We start from the raw sequence: 22,741 nt of genomic DNA, 5'->3' as shown, positions 1-22,741 counted from the left end.
CACTTGTGCACAGCCGAGAAGCGAGAAAAGTCATCTTTTACTGAAAGTCTACTCCAAAAAGCAGCTGATTCGCTGTCTGGGGCGTGGAGAGGAGTTAGAGCCGCACAAGGTCCCGGCGGGTATCCCCACAGTGTTTCACACATGATTTGGTCCAACGTTGCCTTAAAGGGGCCGCCACATTCATAGGCCCTAATTCTTAAAGAGACAGGAAGATCGAGTGGTCTGAAGTCCTTAAAGAGACAGGTAAGGGTTCAGGTGGGTAGGACTGTGGTTTCAGTATTACAAGCCCTTCTAGGGAGGTCCAGATGCCTGGGAAGTTCAGAACTTGACTGGGAGAGGTGGGAAAGCGGAGAAATGAGGGCTTTTAACTACCAGCCAGGGGCGGGCTTGCGGGGCTCCAGGGGAGCGGGAAATATAGGGGGAGGAGCCTGTGGATCCCGGGGAGGAGCCTCCGGGCTCCCGAGCTGGACACGCGTGGGGGCGGTGCGGACTAGGGAAGGGGCAGTGGGCCAGAAGAGACGGGTCGATGCCTTCGAGGAATTAGTCTCGTGCGTGGGGGGCATTTCCAAAGACTTTGAGGAAGGAAGAATGAGTAGAAGTCCTGATCAGTGCCCCGTCTCTGTCCCCGGGCGCGTGTAAACAGCGGCACGTGGACGCAGATTTGGGGGACACGCCCACGTCGCTTCCCATGGGAATCGTGCCGCGTGGGGAGACGGGCGGAGCCGCGGGACGGTGACTAGACAGGGTGACCAGACTGCATTCCTGACCGGTGTGTCAGCGCTGATTCCCGCCCCCTCTGCCGAGATTGCGGATCCTACTTTAGAACTAGGGCGCCCACCTTCTCAGCGAGCCAGCGGCTGCCCAGAGCGGAGGGAGGGTCAGCGAAAGAGGACGGGTTGCCTCTTCCCAGGATCGCCAGTTTCCCGTGCGTGGGCGAGACACGCGGGCGCCGCCCCTGCGAGCTCCGGGACTACAGTTCCCAGAGGACGCGAGACTGGGTGGCGCCGGACGTCGGTTGAGGAAGCTGCTGGGAGTTGTAGTCCCAGCCTCCAACTTTGGGAGTTGTAGCTGCGAAATTCTGTCAAGATCCCAACCACTCTTTTTACCGATGGAGAGACTGAGGCTCAGAGACCCGAGGGGATACTAATTTTGGCGAGGCCCTCTTCTCGCCTTGGGGGCGGGATATGTGTCTCCCCCAGCCTCTGTAACTTTCTACCTCTTCGGTGGTGTCCAAATCTTCATTCAAGAAGGGGGAAACTGAGCCTGGAGGGTTAGGGCAGGGACTCAGGACTTCGTCTCTTGCAACCACAGCGAGGTTAAGAGTCTGAATTCTATTTACTTAGTTAGGTCACCCTTGGATTTTCGACCTCGCCCTTCCTGTCTGTGAAATGGGCTTTATGTTAGTTCGAATGGGAACGTACCCAGCTGTGTCCTGCTCCTCCGGGACTACAAGTCCCAAAGTGCTCGAGGCGACCCCCACTCCCCCTCCCCTCCGCGACCCGCCTCCCTCCGGTCGGAGTCACGTCGTCTAACCTGTTCCCGGCGCCTGCCCCGCCCCGTCCTCGGCTCCCCGCAGCCCGAGCCGGAGCCGGAGGAAGCCCCCCGGTGCCAAAGTCTGCCCCGGATCTGTGAGTTACACCCCCTTGGGTTCAGCGGCTCTGGTGGAGCCCGAGACTCGCGTCTCTTGGGAGGGTCCTGAAGAGGCTAGGACGCCAGGTCCCAGGGCGGAATTGGGGGTGCGCAGGACGCCAGGGACCTTAGAAGGCTGAAACTCGGATGCCTGCTTTACTGGGCAGAAGGAAAGGGGGCTCGAATGCCTGAGTTCTTGGAAGGGCGGGCGCGGACACCGTAGTCCTGGGGAGAGGTTCGAAATTGGGGCTCCTCAGTCTCTCGAATTGGGAGTTTTAGGAATCCTGAGTCCTTGAGTACAATTGGGATATCGGATCTCTTGGGGGAGAAACGGGAGACTTGGACTGCTGGGGCTCTGGAACGGGCGGCCATCCCTGCCACCCTTCAGCTGCCTTCTCGACCGAGTCTTTAGGTCTAGGAGCAGAGTTAGGGACGGGGTGGGGATAGTGGAACCTGGGTTCCTGAAATGAATCGGAACTAACACCCTTGGTCTCTCTGAAGACTGTGTCCCGGCGTTCCCCCCTCTTTCTGGCTCTGGGGTGGGGGCCGGGGTTGGGGTGGGGAGGACTAGGGCAGGTCTCCAACCTTCTCTGTGCCGCTGCACGATCCCCAACATGTCATTAACCGGGGCGTCAGACCTGCCTAACCAGAGGAGGGACCTCCGCCCCAGGGCGCCCCCTGGCGGGGGCGGGGAACCTTCTATTACCCCTTGAAGGTGGGAAATATCTGGGATTTGCAGAGGGTTCTAGAATCCAGGGCAGAATTCCAGAAGGTGGGGTGGGGTTGAGAGGGGGCTCGCAAGGCTGGACACAATACGGCCATTATACAGAGAGGAGGGGGTAAGCTGAGCCAGAGGTCACAGTGGCAGCAGCGTTGGGGGTCAGGATTTGCCCTCCCCCGTCCACACAGCTCTCTTGGGCGTCAGGATTCCATCCCCGCCCACCGGATTTCCTGACTGACTTCTCTCCTAGGGCTCCTGGCCCTGACCCTGAGGTGAGAATGTCACCTCCCCTCCCATCTGTCTGACCTGAGGTAGTGTGGCAGATAAGGGAGGATAGAGGCTAATTCTGGAGGTGTGTGTGTGTCCTTGAAGCTGGGGGAGGGCAGACGCCCAGCACCTCCCTCCCAAGACTCCCCCTTCTCTCCACCCCTATGGGTCACGTGAAGGGATTATACAAGGGGGTGGGGGAGGCAGGGGGTTCTGGTGAGAGAGGGAAGAACTTCCTAATGTCTGGGCTTGAAGGGCATTTGCTGATAGCCTGGGATGAAATTAAAAATAATAACCGTGGCTGCCAAGGCAGAGCTCACAGCGTGCCAGGCTGAGGGCTGGCAGGTAGAGAGATGGTTCCCACTGTCTACAGAAGTCTCCGGCAATTGCCCAAAGGTCTTACTTCCACTGGGGTTTGCTGAGCCCACCCCAGGGAATGACTTCTCTTTGGTCCATTGGGGAAACTGAGGCTGGAGTGAAGGCGATACCTTCAGCTTTTGCCACCTTCTGTCTGGAATCTTCCAGGGATTCCTATGCCCTGGAATGGGCCAGAACTAGAGATGGCCAGAACTCAGGAAAGCAGGGGAGAAGATGGGATGGGATTGGTGGTGGTGGGCTTGCACAACACAGCCATTATATAGAGAGGAAGGGTAAACTGAGTCATAGAGGCCACAGTTTGGGTTCTGAAATCTGAGGACTGAAGTCAAGAGGGAAGGATCAAAGCTCAGGGGTATTAAAATCTCAGAAAGATCTGAAAGGGCTGTTTTGGAGAAAAACAGTCACTTGGGGTTTTGAGCTCTCTGTTCCAGGCCTGGGAATTAGGAATCTTATCCGTGTGAACTTCACTCTGTGCCCTGCGATGTTCTAAACTCTGTACATAAATTATGTCATTCAAACTTCACACTTCTTTGAGGAGAAGGTATTGATTCCCCCTTTATACACTTAAGGAAACTGAGGCACACAGAAGCTAAATAATTTAAAGAATGAGAAGGCCCAAGCTCATTGCACAGACGTCCACAGAGGAGGAAGCCAAGTCCCAGGGCAGGGATGGGGGGGTGGGGGGCGGAGGATGGCGGCTCCCAGCGTCTGTCTAGGAGGATTTCAACCTGGGTACAGCCAGTCCAGCCTAGCACTCTGACCCGGTTCCTACGGAGGTCCTACGGTTCCAGGACCTCCACCTCCGCCCCTGATTTTTAATTCCAAAGAACGTGGCTGGGTGCAGAAGATGCTGGGGAAGGAGACCTAAGAGCGGAGGAGAGGGGCGCCCGGCGGAGAGGGCCTGGGGGTGGAGGACAGGGGCCGCGAGCAGAGGCGCGGCCCGCACCAGCCTTGCGCCCCGCCCGGTCCCCGCTCCTCTGCCGCGGGAGGTGCTGCACCTGCCTGGGCCCGCCGCGCATTCCCGGGGTCTGAGCTCAAGGCGCTGTCCGCTCTCCCAGCTGGGGTCGTGCCGTGACCAGGAGCGCCCCCTGGCGGCCCCCACGCCCCCTTCGCCCGTGTCAGCCCCGGGACGGCTCCACGCCCAGCCCTGGCATTTCCTTAGACCCAGAGGATGTCAGCGTGGGATGTGTCTTAGAATTTGAGAATCAGAAACTCCCCGAAAGAACCACTCGCTACCAGAATGCTGGCCCTGGTGGTAGCATAGATAGTTCGTTTTTATATTTTAACAGAGTGTTTCCTATGTATCTCTAAGATTCTAAAAGATGCCGATTTTGGTTCCTATAGTCTCTACTTTTTGAGGCCTCAATTCTCAGAACCTTAATTCCTCTTGCACTTTCTGGCCAGTTGGGTCCTCACAACAGTCCTCTGAAATGAACTGCTATTGATTCTAATTTTACAGATCAGGAAACTGAGGCTATCTGGTCAAGTGGGACAGTGGTGCTACCAGATTTGAATTCTCCTTAACTGTGCTTTCGGCAGCTCCACTAAACCAGACGTCCACCTAGACTTTTAGGACTTTGGAAACCTGAAATAGATAGAACTTGGTGCAGGAAGACAGAAAAATCTAGGCTAGCCAAAGTGGAGAATTCTAGAATGTTCCAAAGATAGAATCTTGGACTCAGAACTTTCAAACCATAGACTTCCCAACTGGAGGGTTTTAGGTTCTGTAGAAATTTAGTTACAACCTCAAGATCCTTATAATTTCAGAATCTAGGGCTCCGAGGGATTAAGGAGGGCTCTTGGAATAGCTGATTTGCTTCCTCCTTTCACAGTTTGGGGAAACTGAGACCCAAGGAGTGGAAGGGACTCCAAGTCCAAGGTCACACACTCCTAACACACCCAAATGAGCCACCAGCCCCAGCAGGTTCTGTTCTGAGGCTTCCCAGACTGAAGCCAGAATCAGCATGCCCCAGCCTGCCCTGCTGCCCACGCCTGCACCCCAAATCAAAGCTAAGCAGCCGGTTGGTGCAGCAGGGAGGTGGCAGACTTGGCGGGCGTGGCGGTTACCATGGAGATGGGGGTGGTGCTGGCCCGACTGGTTCGTGGGGGCCTGGCTCCTTCCCACTGGGTTGGCAACTTCAGTGGCCCCTGGTCACCTCCCAGTTCTTCTGTTGACACTGGACCCGTGTGAACACGCTGAGTCTGCTCTGGGCGGGGACTCTGGGGAGAAGAAGCTGAGTGGTCCCTGTACTCTGGAGCCCTCAGACTGATGGAGATGACCCAGAATGTCAAGTTAGGTTCAGATGTGAAACCTAGTATGCTGACTTCTTGCAGGGTGATATGAAATGTATGTTTCTGAGCCTCAATTTCATGCCTGCTATGGAGGTTTTGATATTGGGATAAGGTATCGAGGGTAAAGCACTTAGTACAACTCTAGGTGACAGTGACCTCTCAATAAATAGTTGTTGTTTTATTTCATTAAACTCTCAGGCAACTAGCAAAGGTCCTGGCACGTAATGTTGTGGTTCAGTTGCTTAGTCGTGTCTGACTCTTTGCGACCCCATGGACCGCAGCACCCCAGGCTTTCCTGTCCTTCACCATCTCCCGGAGTTTGCTCAAACTCATGTCCATTGAGTCGGTACATAGTAGGCACATATAGACGGCAACACCATCATTATTTTTAAAAAGATCCCCATCATCTAGCACAGTGTCTCTTGGTCCTTAGTAGCCATTCAGTAATTGATAGTTATTATTATTGCAACCTCTGTTCACTAAAATGCCTGGCAGATAGTAGGTAGTCAATGGATAATGGTTGAAGGAATGATCCAGTTTTATTAAGACTGAGACAGAGATGAACCAGGAGTCACGTAAAGAGAGGGAATTGTTCTGAGCCAGAGGGTTTTGCAGGAGTTGGTATTTCCCAGCAGGGCGATGGTGAGGCATAGAACTTCCAGTGGAAGGAACTAGGAGGGTAAAGGCACCCTCGCGCTCCTTAGGGCCTCAGGTTCCCTGTAGGCGGGTCCTGAGCAGACTGTCTCCCGCCCCGCCTCTCCAAACGCAGGCGCCCGCTCCGGCCGGCCGGCACCATGGACAGCGAGGCGTTCCGGAGTTCGGGGGACATTCTGGACCTGAAATTCCAGTGTGAGCTGGGGTAGGGGGCGGGGCTTGCCGGGGCGCGGCCCTCGGGGGCGGGGCGGGGCCCACAGGTCCCGGTCCTCATTGCCACTCCCGCCCGCCCAGCTCTAGCCATGAAGCACATGGACCTGAAGCAAATGGAGCTGGACACGGCGGCGGCCAAGGTGGACGAACTGACCAAGCAGTTGGAGTCACTGTGGTCGGATTCGCCCGCGGCGCCTCCTGGCTCGCAGGCCACAGCGCCGGCTAGGGTGAGCCCGCGGGTCCTGGTCCCCATCCTGGCCCCCCGAAAAGTCAGCTTCTTTTGACCAGGAGTTCAGGCAAGCCTGTCCCATGGGGCAGGCGGTGGACTGTTTAAGGGCATCTGATAAAGGGGGCCAGTGGAAGCGGCTGTCTGTCAGGACCCTCGGAAGAAAAGGGGCTTTTTTCTAAGCGGCACAAAGGCACTGTGTGTGCTGGCCCCAGCTCCGACGTTAGGGCTCCCTAGGCCTGAATCTCCAGCCCCGCCTAGCTCTCCAGGGTTGGCTCTCGACCACCGTTATCGATTAACTTAACCAACCCTCTACTAACGTCTCTTTTGACCCCACAATGTCCCCACAGCTGTCTCGGTACAGCACCAGCCCGGTCCCCGAGCCCTTGGGCAGCCGCGGGTCCTCCCGGAAGGCGACCACCGACGGCGCAGACACCCCATTCGGACGCTCGGAGAGCGCCCCGGCTCTGCTCCCCTACAGCTCGCTGTCCGCGAAGGGCCGGCCTTCTTCACCGCGCACCCAGCTCTACCTGCAGCCAGACGCCTACGGCAGCATAGACCGCTCGCCCTCGCCCCGGCCCCGCGCCTTCGATGGCGCTGGCAGCCCACATGGCCGGGCGCCCTCCCCTCGGCCTGGCCCGCTGCGACAGCAGGGTCACCCCACGCCCTTTGACTTCTTGGGCCGCGCGGGCTCCCCGCGTGGCAGCCCCCTGGCGGAAGGACCCCAGGCCTTCTTCCCGGAGCGCGGGCCCTCGCCTCGTCCCGGGACCGCACCTTACGACGCGCCGGCTGCCTTTGGGAGCCCTCTTCTGGGCACCGGCGGCAGCGCCTTCGCCCCGCCTCTGCGCGCTCAAGGTGAACCGCGGGGCCCAACTTAGCGAGTGCGAGGGGTGCAGGGCCTGGGACCAGCCTGTCTACCCCCACTCCCCACCCGGGATACTCATGAGCAACTTCTCCCCTAGATGACCTAACGCTGCGCCGGCGGCCCCCCAAAGCCTGGAACGAGTCCGACCTGGACGTGGCTTATGAGAAGAAGCCCTCGCAAACCGCGAGCTATGAACGTGAGTGATGGAAGGCCAGAGGGTGGGGGAGCTGGAAAGGCATCCCCCAGACCCTCATGATTCCCGCCTCACAGGTCTGGATGTCTTCCCGCGGCCTGCTTCGCCGGGCCTGCAGCTGTTACCCTGGAGAGAGAGCAGCCTGGATGGGCTGGGGGCCAGCGGCAAGGTGAGAGGCCAAAGAAACTTGGGGAGGGGGTTTGTTCGATCAGGACTAGTCTCCCCTTTCTGGCTGTGCCCGCAGTTTCCATACCCTTCCCCGGCTTTATCGTGGATTTCCACCCCCTCCCGGACCCTCTTTTGTTTCTCCCTCTCCTTTTTTTTTCTTTTGTTTCTGCCCTCCGCTCCTTCTCTCCCTTCTTGCCTTTTGCCTTGACCTCCCGTGTCCTTTCCTCCACTCCTCTAACTCTCGTCCCCTTAGGCCTCTCGTCCTCCCACCTGAGCCCTTTCTGTCTTCCTTCCTCCCCTCTTTCTCCCCCAGGACAACTTCACCAGCGCCACTCTGCCCCGCAATTACAAGGTCTCCCCTCTGGCCAACGACAGGCGTTCTGATGTGGGCAGCTACCGCAGATCACTGGGCTCCGCGGGGCCGTCAGGCACCTTGCCCCGAAGCTGGCAGCCTGTCAGTCGCATCCCCATGCCTCCTTCCAGCCCGCAACCCCGCAGTGCCCCCCGCCAGCGCCCTATCCCCCTCAGCATGATATTCAAGCTGCAGAATGCTTTTTGGGAGCATGGAGCCAGCAGGGCCATGCTCCCGGGCTCCTCCATCTTCTCTCGAGCTCCCCCACCTAAGATGCCTCCCCAGCCCCAGGCACCCCCCCAGCCCCAACCACAGCCCCAGCTGCCCCCACAGCCTCAACCACAACTACAACCCCAGCCTCAACCACAAGCCCCTGCCCCAGCCCCCCAAGCCCCCCAACAGACTTGGGCCCCTATAAGTGAAGGTGAGTCAGCGCTGGGGGTTCTGGAGGGCTGGGTGAAGGGAGGACAGATGGCTGGGGACCAAACCAGCTGGGGGACCCATCACAACCAAACACCTATTTCCAGACACCGTCCCTGCAGAGCACGAGGCCAGATGAGCTTGGGGGTTTGCTCAGGAAATAGCCATAGCACAGTGCTTAAGCAGGAACTCTGGAGTCAGACTGGCTGGCTACATGCTGTGTGACCTTTGGCAAGTTACATAACCTCTCTGGACCTCAATTTCCTTGAGTGGAAAAGATGAATAGTGATAGAACCTACCTCATTGGGGTATTGTATTGGAATATATAATCCCTATAAAGGCTTTAAAATAGGGCCTGATGTATACTAAGCCCCCAGTAGCTATCATAGTAGTTGTAATAATTATTAATAGTTTTTGGTGTGAGACCAGCTCAGGACTTGGATTTAAACAGAGTGGGTTTTGAGTCCCTCTCTGTGATCGACTTGCTCTGTGACTCAGGATAAATTAATTAATGTATACGAGCTTCCATTTTCTCATCTGTGAAAAGAGATGAATAATACTTACTTCATAGATTATGACGGACATTCAATGAAATCATGTAGAAGATGATCATTATAAAAAGGAAAACAAGGAGAACAAGCATTATATATTTCGACCTGCTTTTAGAAAGTGATTGAGAGGCAGGAACCAGAGATGAGACCATCAAATACCAGGATCCTAGTCCCAGCAATTTTCTGCCTGAGATGTTCAGAGAGGAAATGATTAGAGTCTTAGTCAAGTCTGTCATCATAGTAGGAGTAGAGATTCTGGAGCGGGATAGAACTGAGCTCCAATTCTAGCTCTGTGGCTTTGGGCAACTGACTCGCCCTCTCTGAGACTCAGTTTCCCTTTCTGTAGTAATGAGATGATAGCCATATCAACTTCACAAGGGAGTGGTGAGAATTCAGTAAGCCAGGCATGGAGAACGCACAGGGCACAAGCTGAAGTGCGTGATAAATGGGGGAGGTCATAGTTGTCTGTTATTCACAGCCATAGGAAGTTGTAGCCCAGAGAGAGCAAGAACTGCTCTGAGGACACACAGCAAATCAGGCATCGGTGGCAGGTCCTGGGAGCTGTGGGGAGGGAGTCTTGAGGGGCTCCAGGGATCCCTCCTCTGATGGGGCGCTTGTTCCTTCTAGGCCTCGCCAAACCTGCTGATCTGGAACCTGAACCAGAGCTGGAGGGGCTGCTGACACCCGTGCTGGAGGTTGGCGACGCAGACGAAGGTGCTGTGACTCGGCCCCTTAGTCCCACACGGCTGCAGCCAGCTCTGCCGCCCGAGGCACAGTCCGTGCCGGAGCTGGAGGAGGTGGCCCGGGTGCTGGCAGAGATTCCACGGCCCCTCAAACGCCGGGGCTCCATGGAGCAGAGCCCGGCTGTAGCCCTGCCCCCCACCCACAAGAAGCAATACCAACAGATCATCAGCCGCCTCTTCCATCGTCATGGTGGGCCTGGGGGCCCTGAACCCGAGCTGTCCCCCATCACTGAGGGATCTGAGGCCAGGGCCGGGCCCCCTGCTCCAGCCCCACCGGCTCCCATCCCACCCTCGGCCCCTCTGCAGAGCAGCCCACCAGAGCAGCTACAGAGCATGGTAAGTAATACAGGAGGAACCCAGGGTATATCACTTAGCACATGGAAGTGTCTCTTCCCTTTTAGGACAGAACCTGGAAATTGCACACCTCCCAGCTGCCACATTCCACTGGCCAGGAATCCAATGGCAAGGGAGGCTGGGAAATGTAGTTTTTAACCCAAGGGTCCAAAGAAAGAGAACATATATGGAGGGGCATCTGGAAGTCTTGACCATATAGAGACTTTCTCTGCTCCTCTCCAGTAACCTGTCCCTGCCATGGGCTTCCCTTCAGGAATCTAAGAATCTTCCAACCTGGAAATGACTTGTCTTGGCAGGACAGAGGGTTTATTCTGGGATCTGAAAAGCCTGCTGGAATCAAGGCGATCACCATTTCTCTCCGGAGCTGCCGCACAGCTTCTCATGTCCCCTTTCCCTGGAGATCTGCTCTCCTCTTACACCTCCGCAAGCCCATGCCATGGCTAGAACTGGCCCACCCAGCCCTGAATCAAAATGACCTCTCAGTTCAAGTCCGTGGTGTCCTCTGACTCTAGTCAGAGTTTCTTCCATTCAAATTTTCAAGAACCAGTCTCTGGTCTCTGAGCCTGTAGGTTTCGTGATTAAGTGTCCCAGCTTCAGAGCAAGGCTGCCTGGGTTGACATCCCAGCTCCACTGTACTCATTAGCTGTGCAACCTTGAGCCAGACATTTAGCCTCCCTGGACCTCAGTTTCCTCATCTGTAAAATGGGAATGATAGTAACTATAGAGTTGCAGTTAGAATTTAATACATTAATGTAACGCTTAGGATAGTGCCTGGCACTTAACTGTTAACCACTATTGTTACTGTCATCATTTGACCAGGAGACAGTCTCCTGCTGATCTTGTTCAGGTTTCTGCATCTAGGCCGGGGGTGGGGAGCATGGAATAATCTTAATTGCTCAGGGTGAGTAGACAGGGGGAGGGAAACAATTCCCAGAGAAGAAGTGGGGGCCAGGTGGACCTCAAAATGCCTATTCCTAGGCCCTCCTGAGGGTGGAGCCAAGAAATGTTGGCTCAGCCAAGATCCTGAGGCTCAGGATCTTGAATCAAGAATGGAAGAATAACAACGCCTTGAAATGGTCAAACTGCCTCATGGTAGAATCACAAAGTCCTGGCCACAGAGAAACTTGAAAACTCACAGCATTCAATCATTAAATCCTGGCGTCACAAGCTCAAAACTAAAATATCAGAATCCTAGGATACTGAAGATGTGAACAGTAGAAGTAAAAAATTAGTAGCACAAACCTGTTTGTACTGATTCTTGAAGTCCCCAAAACTGAAAACAAAGACTTATTGATTCCAAAAAATCACAGATTAGGGCACTAATATGTTATAATATAAGATTTTATTTAAGTGAGCATATTCCACTAGAAAGGAATACACATAGTAACTAGGAAGAAATAGAATAAAGAGACCAAAACCATAAACACTCAGAACCACGATGAACATTTTGAACATTTCCTTCCAATCTTTTGGAATGAAATTCTAACCATAAAATATTCAAGTTCTCAATCACAGAATCTTGAGAATGCAACATCCTGGATCCTCAGCAATTTGAAATGGCACAACTTTAGCATTTCTGGACTCTCAGTATACTGGAAACAACATCTGAGAATTTTGAAATCAGTGGCTCTTGGTATTTTCAGATTCCAGAATCCTGAAATCATTGACATCAAAGACTGGAATCACAAATGCTTTGTGCTCAGAATAAATGAATTTTGTAGGAGAACACTTGAAAATCAAAAATAGGAAAGCAGAAGGAATAGTATGACAAATATTCAAATTTCAAACATCTAAAATGAACACCTGATAACTTCATGTTTATTATCTAAATGAAAGGAAACTATGAATTGAATATCTGGCTTCCATAGTCATCAACCTGATGGTCTCCCGGCCTCCTCTCAAGCCTCAGGGTCCTAGATTCCAAAATCTCTGGATTCCCTGAGTGTTGTAGGGAACCAGAGACTATAGAACTGAGGCACCCTCCTCCCCATGGCCCTCTGGACTCAGGCTCTGTACCTTCCTGGGTTCCAGTTCCAGCCCTGTCTAGGTGGATGACCTGGAGCGGTCAGCGGGTCCCCGAGCCTCTGTTTCCCCCTCCAAGGAATGGGTGTATTAGCGACCCGCCCCCCAAGCCACTGAAGCATCCCCGCCCTGTCCCCCAGGAGATGCGCTCGGTGCTGCGGAAGGCCGGGTCCCCGCGCAAGGTCCGCCGTGCGCGCCTCAACCCGCTGGTGCTGCTTCTGGACGCCGCACTGACCGGGGAGCTGGAGGTGGTGCAGCAGGCCGTGAAGGAGGTGAGTGCCGCGGGTGCGGGAGAGCAGGGCTGGCGGGCTGGGAGCGGCCCGACGCAGGAATGAGCCGGTCCCCCTGGCCCGTCCAGATGAACGACCCGAGCCAGCCCAACGAGGAGGGCATCACCGCCCTGCACAATGCCATCTGCGGCGCCAACTACCCCATCGTGGACTTCCTCATCGCGGCCGGGGCCAACGTCAACTCCCCGGACAGCCACGGCTGGTGAGCCCTGACGGCGCGCGCGGCCGGCGTGGGGCGGGGCCGGCGCTGGGGCGCCGGGCGCGGCCGCTCACGCCCGCCTCCCACGCCTAGGACCCCGTTGCACTGCGCGGCGTCGTGCAACGACACGGCCATCTGCACGGCGCTGGTGCAGCATGGCGCGGCCATCTTTGCCACCACGCTCAGTGACGGCGCCACGGCCATCGAGAAGTGCGACCCCTACCGCGAGGGTTACGCCGACTGCGCCACTTACCTGGCAGGTGCGAGGCGGGGCGGGGGGCCCAGCTGCTAGAGATAGTGGGCAGGGAAAGGAAGCCGACTGCGGCTCCCGAGAGAGGATGCCTGGGGAGGTGAGGGGCTGTACGGACCTGTGACTGCATCACCGAGGAGGGGCCGGCGGGAGGGACCACCCGCGGGGGTGGCGGACGGGGCCTCCCACCTGGCAGGTGCGAGAAGGGTGTGTGACGGCAGCAGATTGTGCCACCTTCGAGGGAAAGGGGGGCAGGGGAACCGTGCGCCTCAAGCTGGACTCCGGTGGGGACGAGAGCGGTTGCGGAGATTGCGCCGCTTTATCTGCCTTCTCATCTGTGGGGGTGGGGGAGTTGGACGTTCCAACTGTACTGTCTTCTGGCCCAGGGCTACCTGGGGGAGATACATTACCAGGCAGGTGACCGGTGAGCCGGCCCTGGCTTCTGGGGAGGGGCTTGGGGCCTCTTCCTCTTGTAGGCAGACACGAGACTGTACCATGTATCTCTAGGAGCGGGTGGGTGGGTGGGTGGAAATCACACCATCTAAACAGGTGATGGGAGGAACTAGGTAGGCAACACCATAGGGATGTGCCTAGGGTCTGGAGCGAAGTGGTCAACTGTAGCCTAAGTGTCCGGAGCGTCACACAGGTGGAGTAAGGCAGGCTGTAGGACGTAGGGGTGGGGCAGGGTATTTAAGAGGTGAGCCTGCAGGGATTACACCACAGCCTACTGTGCTGTGGCGAAAAGTAGGTGGGAGCCGGGGGCCTGTAACACCTGCCATAGGGGTGAGCGGCCGCAGGGACTGGGGGATGAGGGAGGAGAAGTAGACCTTCCGCCGAAGAGGAGAAGGGCTATAACCTCCAGGTCAGGGGGGACTGTGACCCCCTTTGTCATAGATCGGTGGAGCCTAGAGATACGAGGATTGTAGCGTCCTACTAGCCTGGACTCAGAGAAGGCAATGGCACCCCACTCCAGTACTCTTGCCTGGAAAATCCCATGGACGGAGGAGCCTGGTAGGCTGCGGTCCATGGGGTCGCGAAGAGTCGGATACCACTGAGCGACTTCACTTTCACTTTTCACTTTCATGCATTGGAGAAGGAAATGGCAACCCACTCCAGTGTTCTTGCCTGGAGAATCCCAGGGACGGGGGAGCCTGGCGGGCTGCCGTCTATGGGGTCGCACAGAGTCCGACACGACTGAAGCGACTTAGCAGCAGCAGCAGCAGCCTGGACTCGGAGAGTCGCGTGTGGATGCAGTAGGGATTGGACGGCGCGCCTGGCGGGGGGGAGGGAGGGGCCAAGAAACTGGGGCGTGGTGGGCTGGACCACTTAAGGGGGGAGCCTGGTGGACTGTACCATTTGGAAAGGGGGTAAATCCTTGGGCATTTTACCACTTAAGGGAGTCAGTGCGGGTGGGCTATACTATCTGGAAAACGATTACATCCTCTTTGCAGACTTTATCTTTTGAGTGGGAAGTGCTCAGAGTGCACTGCACCATCTGAAAAGGGGGCGTTGGGACCACTTCCGGGGGGAGGAGTAGGGCTGTACCATGGGAAGGAGGGCTTGAGTCCTCTGTGGAGACTGAAGCTCCTAAGGGGAGCGGTGGTGGGGCTGCAGACAATTACACTTCTAGGAGTGGTCCAGGAACTTAACCAGGTATGAGAGGAAATGGGGACACTGACCCTTCCCTGGGGGTTCGTGGCCCGGCCCGATGCACCCCATTAGAGACTCCCAGCCCCAGCAGCTGACTGCGGCTCAGGCGCCCCTCCCCAGACAAGGTTCCACACACAACTTTAATAGGGGCTCATTCCCCCAGGTGGGGCTGGTGTCAGACCTCAGGCTCTGTCCCTGTCCCCAGCATCCCTGAGTGTTGCCGGCCCGCCGCGGACCGGGCGCTGACCACCCCTGCGGTTCTTGTTTCAGACGTGGAGCAGAGCATGGGGCTGATGTACAACGGGGCGGTGTACGCCCTCTGGGACTACAGCGCCGAGTTTGGGGACGAGCTGTCCTTCCGAGAGGGCGATTCAGTCACCGTGCTGCGGAGGGATGGACTAGAGGAGACGGACTGGTGGTGGGCCACGCTGCACGGCCAGGAGGGCTACGTGCCCCGTAACTACTTCGGGGTGAGCCCAGAAGAAATGTTATGCGGGTCTCCAGATGGCTGGGGAAAGGGCTGATTCCCACGGGGTGGGAAGAGTGGCAAGAGAGACAGCCCTTTATAGTGGGGTGGAGGGGCGGTTAGAAGAGTCCATTATCTGTCGTGGGGAGGTGAGGAAGAGCCCATCTTAGAAGAGGAAAAACCCCTTGCTGGTGGTACTTCGTAGGGATACCCACCCGTACTCCTTTCCCGATTATATGATTGGTTTCTGCTCAAGCAAATTTTTTTTTCAAGCAAATATTTTTATTATTCCTAATTATATTCATGGAGAGGTAAAGAAGAATGTATTTTAGCCAAGAGGGGTATGAAGAATCCCAGTTTGGTGATGGGGGAGGGCACTTGAAGAATTGTGAATTACAGGCAAGGAACTTTTTGTTACACTGCCCTGGGCGGGTGAGGAAGAGTCCATTAATATAATCGCGGTAGGACTGAGGGAGAGTCTGCTAGGTAAGGGGAGGAGATCAGGAAGATCTCATGACTTTCCTGGGAGACAAGAAGGTGTCTTTAATTAGGGCATAGGTGGCAGGTGGGTCCCAATCAGACGGCCATGGTGGGCGGGAGAGGCAGGCGTCTTTTTTATGACGGGGAAGTCTCCATTTATTCCAGCCCGCTGCCAACTGGCAGGCTCCATCTGGCGCTTGCCAGGGGATCCCGCTGTGGTCTGCGAGATGCTGAGAGAGTCCATGAGGAAGGGACGGGGGTATGGAGACGGTCCACGTGTTTGGGGGGTGGATTAGGTGATTGTGTTACATTTGGGGTGAAGCGAAAGGGTGGGAACTACCGGTGTCTGAAGAGCCTGTCTTCCCTCAGCTCTTCCCCAGGGTGAAGCCTCAGAGGAGTAAGGTGTAGCTGGAGAGAAGGACGTTTCCAAGGGAGACAGGATGAAGCAGCAGTTGCCTTCCCTCCAGACCTCCTCCTCCCTTCCTGCTGCATCTCTCTGCACCCCCAAGCCCTTGCAGCGGTGGGGTCCTTGGCAACAGCTCTCCGGAAACCCTGGGGAGAACGAGAACCCCAGTCTTAAACTTAGAAGCCTGCCTTAGCTGTGGGAGGTCGTGGTGGGGCTAGGAATATCATCGGGGGCAAGAGAGATCCCCCCATTTGCCAAATCAGGTCCCATCCAAAGTGCCTTCTACTTCCACTGCCAACCCCCCAGCCTGTACCCCCAAAGCAAGCTAACCCACCATCCCAGCAGAGCCTGGAGTGGGTCACCACCACTGGATTACCCCGGGAGTCACCTGCGCCCCGCATCTACCAGCAGCCTTCAGGGGCCAGGTGAGGCGTGGGCGTCTTTGTCTCTATCAGCATCCCTGCTCTACCTCTCCCCAGTCGAGTGCCTTCACATAGCGCTGGTGTGACAACAAAACGGGGAGTTTTCCTTTTTAAATAAAGGTAGTTTGCACAGAAATTGACTTCCTTCTCTTTGAATTCCATCCTGACTTAGTAAGTGCTTGTCATTGTTAACATGTTTGGTTCAGTTCAGTTCATTCGTTCAGTCGTGTCCGACTCTTTGCCACCCCATGAATCACAGCACGCCAGGCCTCCCTGTCCATCACCAACTCCCGGAGTTTACTCAAACTCATGTCCATCGAGTCGGTGATGCCATCCAGCCTTCTCATCCTCTGTCGTCCCCTTCTCCTGCCCCCAATCCCTCCCAGCATCAGGGTCTTTTCCAATGAGTCAACTCTTCGCATGAGGTGGCCACAGTATTGGAGTTTCAGCTTCAGCATCAGTCATTCCAATGAACACCCAGGACTGATCTCCTTTAGGATGGACTGGTTGGATCTCCTTGCAGTCCAAGGGACTCTCAAGAGTCTTCTCCAACACCACAGTTCAAAAGCATCAATTCTTTGGCACTCAGCCTTCACAGTCCAACTCTCACATCCATACATATGTTTGGTAAACCAGTCTTAAAGTAGTCCCTTTGGAAGGGATTTCTCTCGTGTGAATCCAATCCTCCCTCTTTTGACTATACTTTTTTTTTTTTTTTTTTGACTGCACCACACCTCTGCAAGTGGAAGGGCAGAGTCTCAACCGATGGACTACCAGGTAAATTCCTGGCTTCTTCTTTTTAAGCATCTTTAAACTGGACTTCCCTTGTAGCTCAGTTGGTAAAGAATCTGCCTGCAGTGCAGGAAACCTGGGTTCGATCCCAGGGTTGGGAAGATCCCCTGGAGAAGGAAATGGCAACCCACTCCAGTATCCTGGCTTGGAAAATCTCATGGACAGAGGAGCTTGGTCCCCAAGAGTTGGGCAGGACTGAGCGCTAACACGTACTTAAGCTTAAAGACATGAAAGTGAAAGTAGTGAAAGTGTTAGTCGCTCAGTCATGTGGGACTCTGCGACCCCATGGACTCTAACCCACCAGGCTTCTCTGTCCATGGGATTCTCCAGGCAAGAATACTGGAGTGGGTTGCCATGCCCTTCTCCAGGGGATCTAAATGTCTGGTAATTCTGTCATCTGAAGTTTGAGAGCATCTGCTTCTGTAATTGGTTGTGTCTGCTGGTTCTCACTCATGGTGGCGTTTCCTCATGTGTCCTGAAAGGATGGGTTGTGAGATCTTCTTCAACAGCATTTTACCATGTGTTCTTTTCGAGGATCTGACCCCAAAGAGTGATTTTCCTTGGTTTCTGCCCCACTTCTTTATTTCATAAACTGCTCCGTGAAGATTTTTGATAAATCACAAGCCTTTCTCCCTTCTGATTTGTATTTCTTTACAAATCATAAAGCTTCCACTTTTAAAAAAAATTTTTGTATACTTCCTTCTAGCCTTTTCTTAAAACTTCATATACAGTATTATATATTTTAAAATTTGGGCCATACTATGCATATGGTTTATAATTGTTATTTTTCATTTAACATTATAAACATTATATTGTGAACATTTTCTCTGTCATTCTCATTATCTGCAATGTCCAAAACAACTCATGGGAGTATTTAAATTATTTTAAATTAATATTTAAATGGGTTTAAATTAAATAAAATTTAAGGATTCAATTCCTCAGTCACATTAGCCACTTTTCAAATGATCAGTAGCCACATGGCTACGGGGTACTGTTTTGAACTGTGCAGATAGAGAACTATTTTCATCATCCCAGAAAGTTCTACTGGATAAAGCTGACGTATGACATTTCCATCATCCAGAAGCTCCATTGTGCCTCTTCTTAGCCTATGCATGTTTCCTCTCCATAAGGAGTAACCCTTTCTATCACTGCCAATTAATTTTCATGAATATACTTTAAAAATCAAACGGTACTGGTACTAAGATATGTGTGACGAAGAAAAACGGTCCCCTCTGCCACTCTCCCTACCCCACCTGTTTTCCAGAGGCCTCTACTTTCAACTGCTTTAGCTGTTTCCTCTGGTATTTTCTTGTATGTTTCCAAATATGCTGACTTTGCTATTGCTTTTTACTTTTTGGCTGTGCTGGGTCTTCATTGCTGCACGGGCTTTTCTCTAGCTGCGGTGTGCAGGCTTCTCATTGCAGTGGCTTTTCTTGTTGTGGAGCATGGGCTCTAGGGCACCTTGGCTTCAGGAGTTGCGTAGTTGGGGTTACGTAGTTGTGTAGTCCGTAGTTGGGGCTCCCGGGCTCTGGAGCACAGGCTCAAGAGAGGTGGCGCAGGGGCTTAGTTGCTCTGCAGCATGTGGGATCCTCCTGGATCAGGGATCAAACATTTGAAATTATCCTTAATAAGACCCATAGGGGTCATTTCAGTGGGGTCCAGAGAGCTCTGCTACCGTAGTCCTTTAGGTCTCAGTTCAGAGAAGAATTCAGCGAGAGCAAAGGGGATAGATAAGAAGGGGTTTATTAGACTGGTACAATTGTGAGGCTGACAAGGGGCGAATTGAGAAATGCTCCGCCCTGAGAACTTAGTGGGCTACAGTTTCATAATCAAAGGAAGAGTGAGGAGGGGGAGAAGATCTTCTTTCTTGAGTAGATGTCATGCTTTTATTGTTAGCTCCTCCTCCAGGTTGAGCAGGGGAGTTTTCTTGTCCCTGCGTGGTCAAGTTACATCCGCAAATTACTGTTTTTATGTGTACAAAGAGCATGTCCTAGGCATCGTTCACTTACTGAGCTCACTGGGCAGGAAGTGGGGCTCATGCCACCATTGTCTTATTGTTTTGGGGGTGTGTCCTGTGCTTCTGTTGCCTGGTTTTGTTGCTAAGCAAGCCTGCTTGTTTTCTTCGTGGATAAGCAAACCAGCGTTCTCGAGTCATCATTAACTTACAGGGTCTCTCATATTTTTCTACTTACAATCCCTTACTGGGATTAACTATTTAATCACCTATTTTGTCCCTTCAGTCTGTACCTGTCATCAGTAACCACTGATAAAATGCTCCTGATTTTGTACAGTTGACATGCTAGCAGAAGAGACAGACCATGCACAAAATGATAAGCAAAAACCATATATTCCATCAGATGTTGATCACTGCTATGGAAAAAAACTAAAGCAGAAGTGGCTATATTGTGCCTGATTGCAGGTGTATGCATTCCTTTCTTATGGCTACTGTCACTAATGACCACAAACTTGGTGGCTTAAAACAACACGCATAAAGAAACATTTTTTTGTATTTATCTGTGGCTGTGCTGGGTCTTCGTGGCTGCTTGGGCTTTCTCTAGCTGCAGTGAGCAGGGGCTACTCTCCAAGTCACAGTGCTTGGGCTCCTCATTGCGGTGGCCTCTCCTGTTCCTGAGCACGGGCTCTAGGCATGTGGGCTCAGTGGTTAGCACAGGCTCATTAGTCGTGGCACACTGGCTTAGTTGCTCCGAGGCCACTAAGGGATCTTTCCAGACCAGGGGTCAAACCTGTGTCTCCTGCATTGGTAGGTGGATTCTTTACCCCTGAGCCACCAGGGAAGCCCCAACACTCATTTGTTTTTTTGGCAGTTTGTCAGATCAGAAGTCTGTTTCCCTGGGCTGAAATCAAGGTGTTGGCGGGGCTGCACTCCCTCTGGAGGCTGCAGGGGAGAATCAATTTCCTTGCCTTTTCTAGCTTCTAGAGCTGCATTCTTTGAATTCCTTGGCTCTGCCCTCTTCCTCCAGCTTCAAAGCCCATGGCGCTTAGGTATCTTGCTTTATTGTCCAACTGCCTCTGTTTCTGTCTGGCTGTCAAATCTCCCTCTTATGACACCTGATTACACTTAGGATGCACCTGGATAGCTCAAGACCCTCATCTTCATCACACCTGCAAGTTCCCTTTTGCCATTACGTAGGGGGAAAATAAAAATGCAGTCAGTGTTGCTAAGAGAGCTCTCTAAAATGGAGATGGGAGGCCACTGAGGAAGTGTGACTTCTGCACATCCCAGCCTGGCTAGAACCTCACCCTTTAATCACCTATTGTCTTAACAAAGGCATCCAGAACACCTGCCAAAAATGTAAGCTCCTTGCAAGCAGGCTCAGTAGTTGTGGCTTGCAGGCTCTAGAGTGCATTTGTGCACTCTAGAGTGCATTGGTATTTGTGGAGCACAGGCTTAGTTGCTCCGCGGCATGGGGAATCTTCCTGTACCAGGGATCAAACCTGCAATCGTCCCCAGCATTGGCAGGTAGGTTCTTTACCACTAGCGCCACATGGGAAGCCTGGAATACTCCTTCTGCTACTGCTTCAGTCGTGTCCGACTCTGTGTGACCCCATCCCTGGGATTCTCCAGGCAAGAACACTGGAGTGGGTTGCCGTTTCCTTCTCCAATGCATAAAAGTGAAAAGTGAAGTCGCTCAGTCATGTCTGACTCTTCTCGACCCCATGGACTGTAGCCTACCAGGCTCCTCCGTCCATGGGATTTTCCAGGCAGGAGTACTGGAGTGGGGTGCCATTGCCTTCTCCTTCTTCCAGTATTCTCTGGAATACTCCTTCAGTTTTACCCAAATCTGTGTCTCTCCAACTGCAATTCTTAAGCACCTAAATAAACTTTTTTTTTTTTTGCCATGCTATGCAGCTTGAGGAATCTTAGTTCCCCGACTGGCCCCTTGCAGTAGAAGCACAGAATTCTAACCACTAAACCACCAGTGAAGTGAAAGTTGTTCTGCCTCTTTGCAACCCCATGCACTGTCCATGGAATTCTCCAGGCCAGAATACTGGAGTGGGTAGCTTTTCCCTTCTTCAGTGGATCTTCCCAACCCAGAAATCAAACGGGGGTCTCCTGCATTGCAGGCAGATTCTTTACCAACTGAGCTATCAGGGAAGCCCTAAACTGGACCACTGGGCATTCCCTAAACTCTTACTTGGGACCTTCTGTGTTTTGTTTTGTTTTTTGGTCGACACACGTGAAGGAACATTCATAGGTTCCATGGATCTGGACCGGGAGATCTTTGGGGACCATCATCTGGCCTAGCCAGTGTGTGCTATGCTGTGTATTGCAATTTAAATAGGGAAGTCAGGGAAGGTCTGGGAAAGAGCCTTCCAGACACAGGGAACAGCAACTACAAAGGCCTGGAGCAGGTAGGAGGTGGTCATTCTAAGATGGCTGTCAATCATCCCTGCCTCCTGGTATTGATGCCCTTGAGTAAGCCCTCCCCTCAACCCTGGGCTTGTTGTACTGATGGATTCTAAGGAAGGGAATACACTAGGTCCTCACTATCAGTGAGGACCAACAGCAGACTGAAAATACAGTTGTCTCTTGGTATAAGCGGAGGGGACTGGTTCTGGACAACCCTCCCTCCACACACACACAGATACCCAAAATCTCTGAATCCTGAAGCCCCACAAAGAAATATCCTAGGACAGTTCATCTGCATCTGTGGCTTCTGAATCGGTGGATATGGAGGGCAGACTGTAAGCGTGTCCTCACTGAGCCCTTGCTCTGTGCATGCCATCTGCTGTGCTGTGATTAGTCGCTCAGTTGTGTCCAACTCTTTACTTTACTCTTCACACACATTGGTGACCAAGACAGTCTCAGCCCTACCTTCTCGGGGCTCACAGTCCAGTAGGGGAGACAGCCATCCCAGACGGTGATGACCCGGAGCGGGCAGGGTGGGGCTAAGGGAGGGATGGGGAGCGGCACCTGGCCTAGCTGTCAAGCCGTGGGCAAGTTTTGCCCTGAGACTCAGTTTCCTCACCTCCAAAGTGGGGATAATGACCCTTACACCAACACAGGACATTTAGGGACTTCCCTGGCAGTCCAGTGGTTAAGACTTCGCCTTCCGGCGCAGGGGGTGTGGTGAGGGATCCCTGGTGGGGGAGCTAGGATCCCACATTCCTTGGGGCCAAAAGATCAAAACATTAAAAAAAAAAAAAAAGCAATATTGTAACAAATCCAATAAAGATTTTAAAAAAGGACGTTCTATCACAGTCATACAAATGAGAATATACTTACAAAGTCAGGTAAAGTCTCTGAAAATAGGGACTAGGGAGCAAGTAGAACTCGTGATGGTGGCGACGGTGGCATGGGTGTTGAGCCAATTAGTGAGGTTGTTCACAAGACCCTGAGCCTTAAGACATGCCACAGTGATGCTCCTTGCAGTACCATGCAGCAGGAGAACAAACAGAATGAGGTAGGAGATAGACGAGCTCCAGTTTAGACATTTACAACTGGCCTCCTTTTTACATTTCATGGGGCAGGAAGAAATGGGCTTCAGGCTCGCTACTTACAACTAACCTTCTGTTAGCATTTCCTGAGACAGGAGATAGGTGGGCTCCAGTTAAGGCATTTACAATCAGCCTCATGTATGCCCTCAGAAGTGGAAGTAACAACAGATTCAGGGTAAATAGCTCGTCTTTGTCTCTTGTAAACACCTTAAGATAATAATCATGGCAAGGACAAAGAGGGGCAAAACACTATTTGAGTAGAGGATGAAGGGATCTCC

At 53.4% G+C, this 22,741-nt stretch overlaps 1 protein-coding gene across 4 annotated transcripts; it reads left to right on the top strand.

Annotated features, from left to right (window-relative positions):
* The first annotated feature begins 96 nt into the window (after nucleotides 1–96).
* Nucleotides 97–16,341, top strand: PPP1R13L (protein phosphatase 1 regulatory subunit 13 like). 4 transcript variants are annotated; one of them, XM_065926311.1, is made up of 13 exons: nucleotides 97–243; nucleotides 6,057–6,136; nucleotides 6,236–6,381; nucleotides 6,731–7,235; nucleotides 7,343–7,441; nucleotides 7,516–7,607; nucleotides 7,920–8,382; nucleotides 9,557–10,008; nucleotides 12,189–12,320; nucleotides 12,407–12,540; nucleotides 12,631–12,797; nucleotides 14,708–14,907; nucleotides 15,753–16,341. In XM_065926311.1, the coding sequence occupies exons 2-13, from the start codon at nucleotides 6,082–6,084 to the stop codon at nucleotides 15,789–15,791; spliced, it is 2,484 nt and encodes an 827-aa protein (XP_065782383.1). In that variant the 5' UTR covers nucleotides 97–243; nucleotides 6,057–6,081; the 3' UTR covers nucleotides 15,792–16,341. The 4 variants fall into 4 exon arrangements, with proteins under 4 accessions (XP_065782383.1, XP_065782384.1, XP_065782381.1 ...); XM_065926312.1 differs by lacking the exon at nucleotides 97–243 and adding an exon at nucleotides 722–1,315; XM_065926309.1 differs by lacking the exon at nucleotides 97–243 and adding an exon at nucleotides 1,524–1,628.
* Nucleotides 16,342–22,741: the final 6,400 nt, after the last annotated feature.

Source organism: Muntiacus reevesi, chromosome 2 (assembly GCF_963930625.1).
Source record: "Muntiacus reevesi chromosome 2, mMunRee1.1, whole genome shotgun sequence".
NCBI classification, from domain to species: Eukaryota; Metazoa; Chordata; class Mammalia; order Artiodactyla; family Cervidae; genus Muntiacus; species Muntiacus reevesi.
This window is presented reverse-complemented; position numbering and strand designations above follow the sequence as displayed.

What these genes read in the sequence shown, in the direction of transcription:
- PPP1R13L (XM_065926311.1), top strand. Translation starts at nt 6,082, where the DNA reads ATGGACAGCGAGGCGTTCCGGAGTTCGGGGGACATTCTGGACCTGAAA. An exon ending in GCAAACCGCGAGCTATGAAC is followed by an intron (nt 7,442 to 7,515) that starts GTGAGTGATGGA and finishes CCCGCCTCACAG; the next exon opens with GTCTGGATGTCTTCCCGCGG. An exon ending in TGCCCCGTAACTACTTCGGG is followed by an intron (nt 14,908 to 15,752) that starts GTGAGCCCAGAA and finishes GTCTTCCCTCAG; the next exon opens with CTCTTCCCCAGGGTGAAGCC.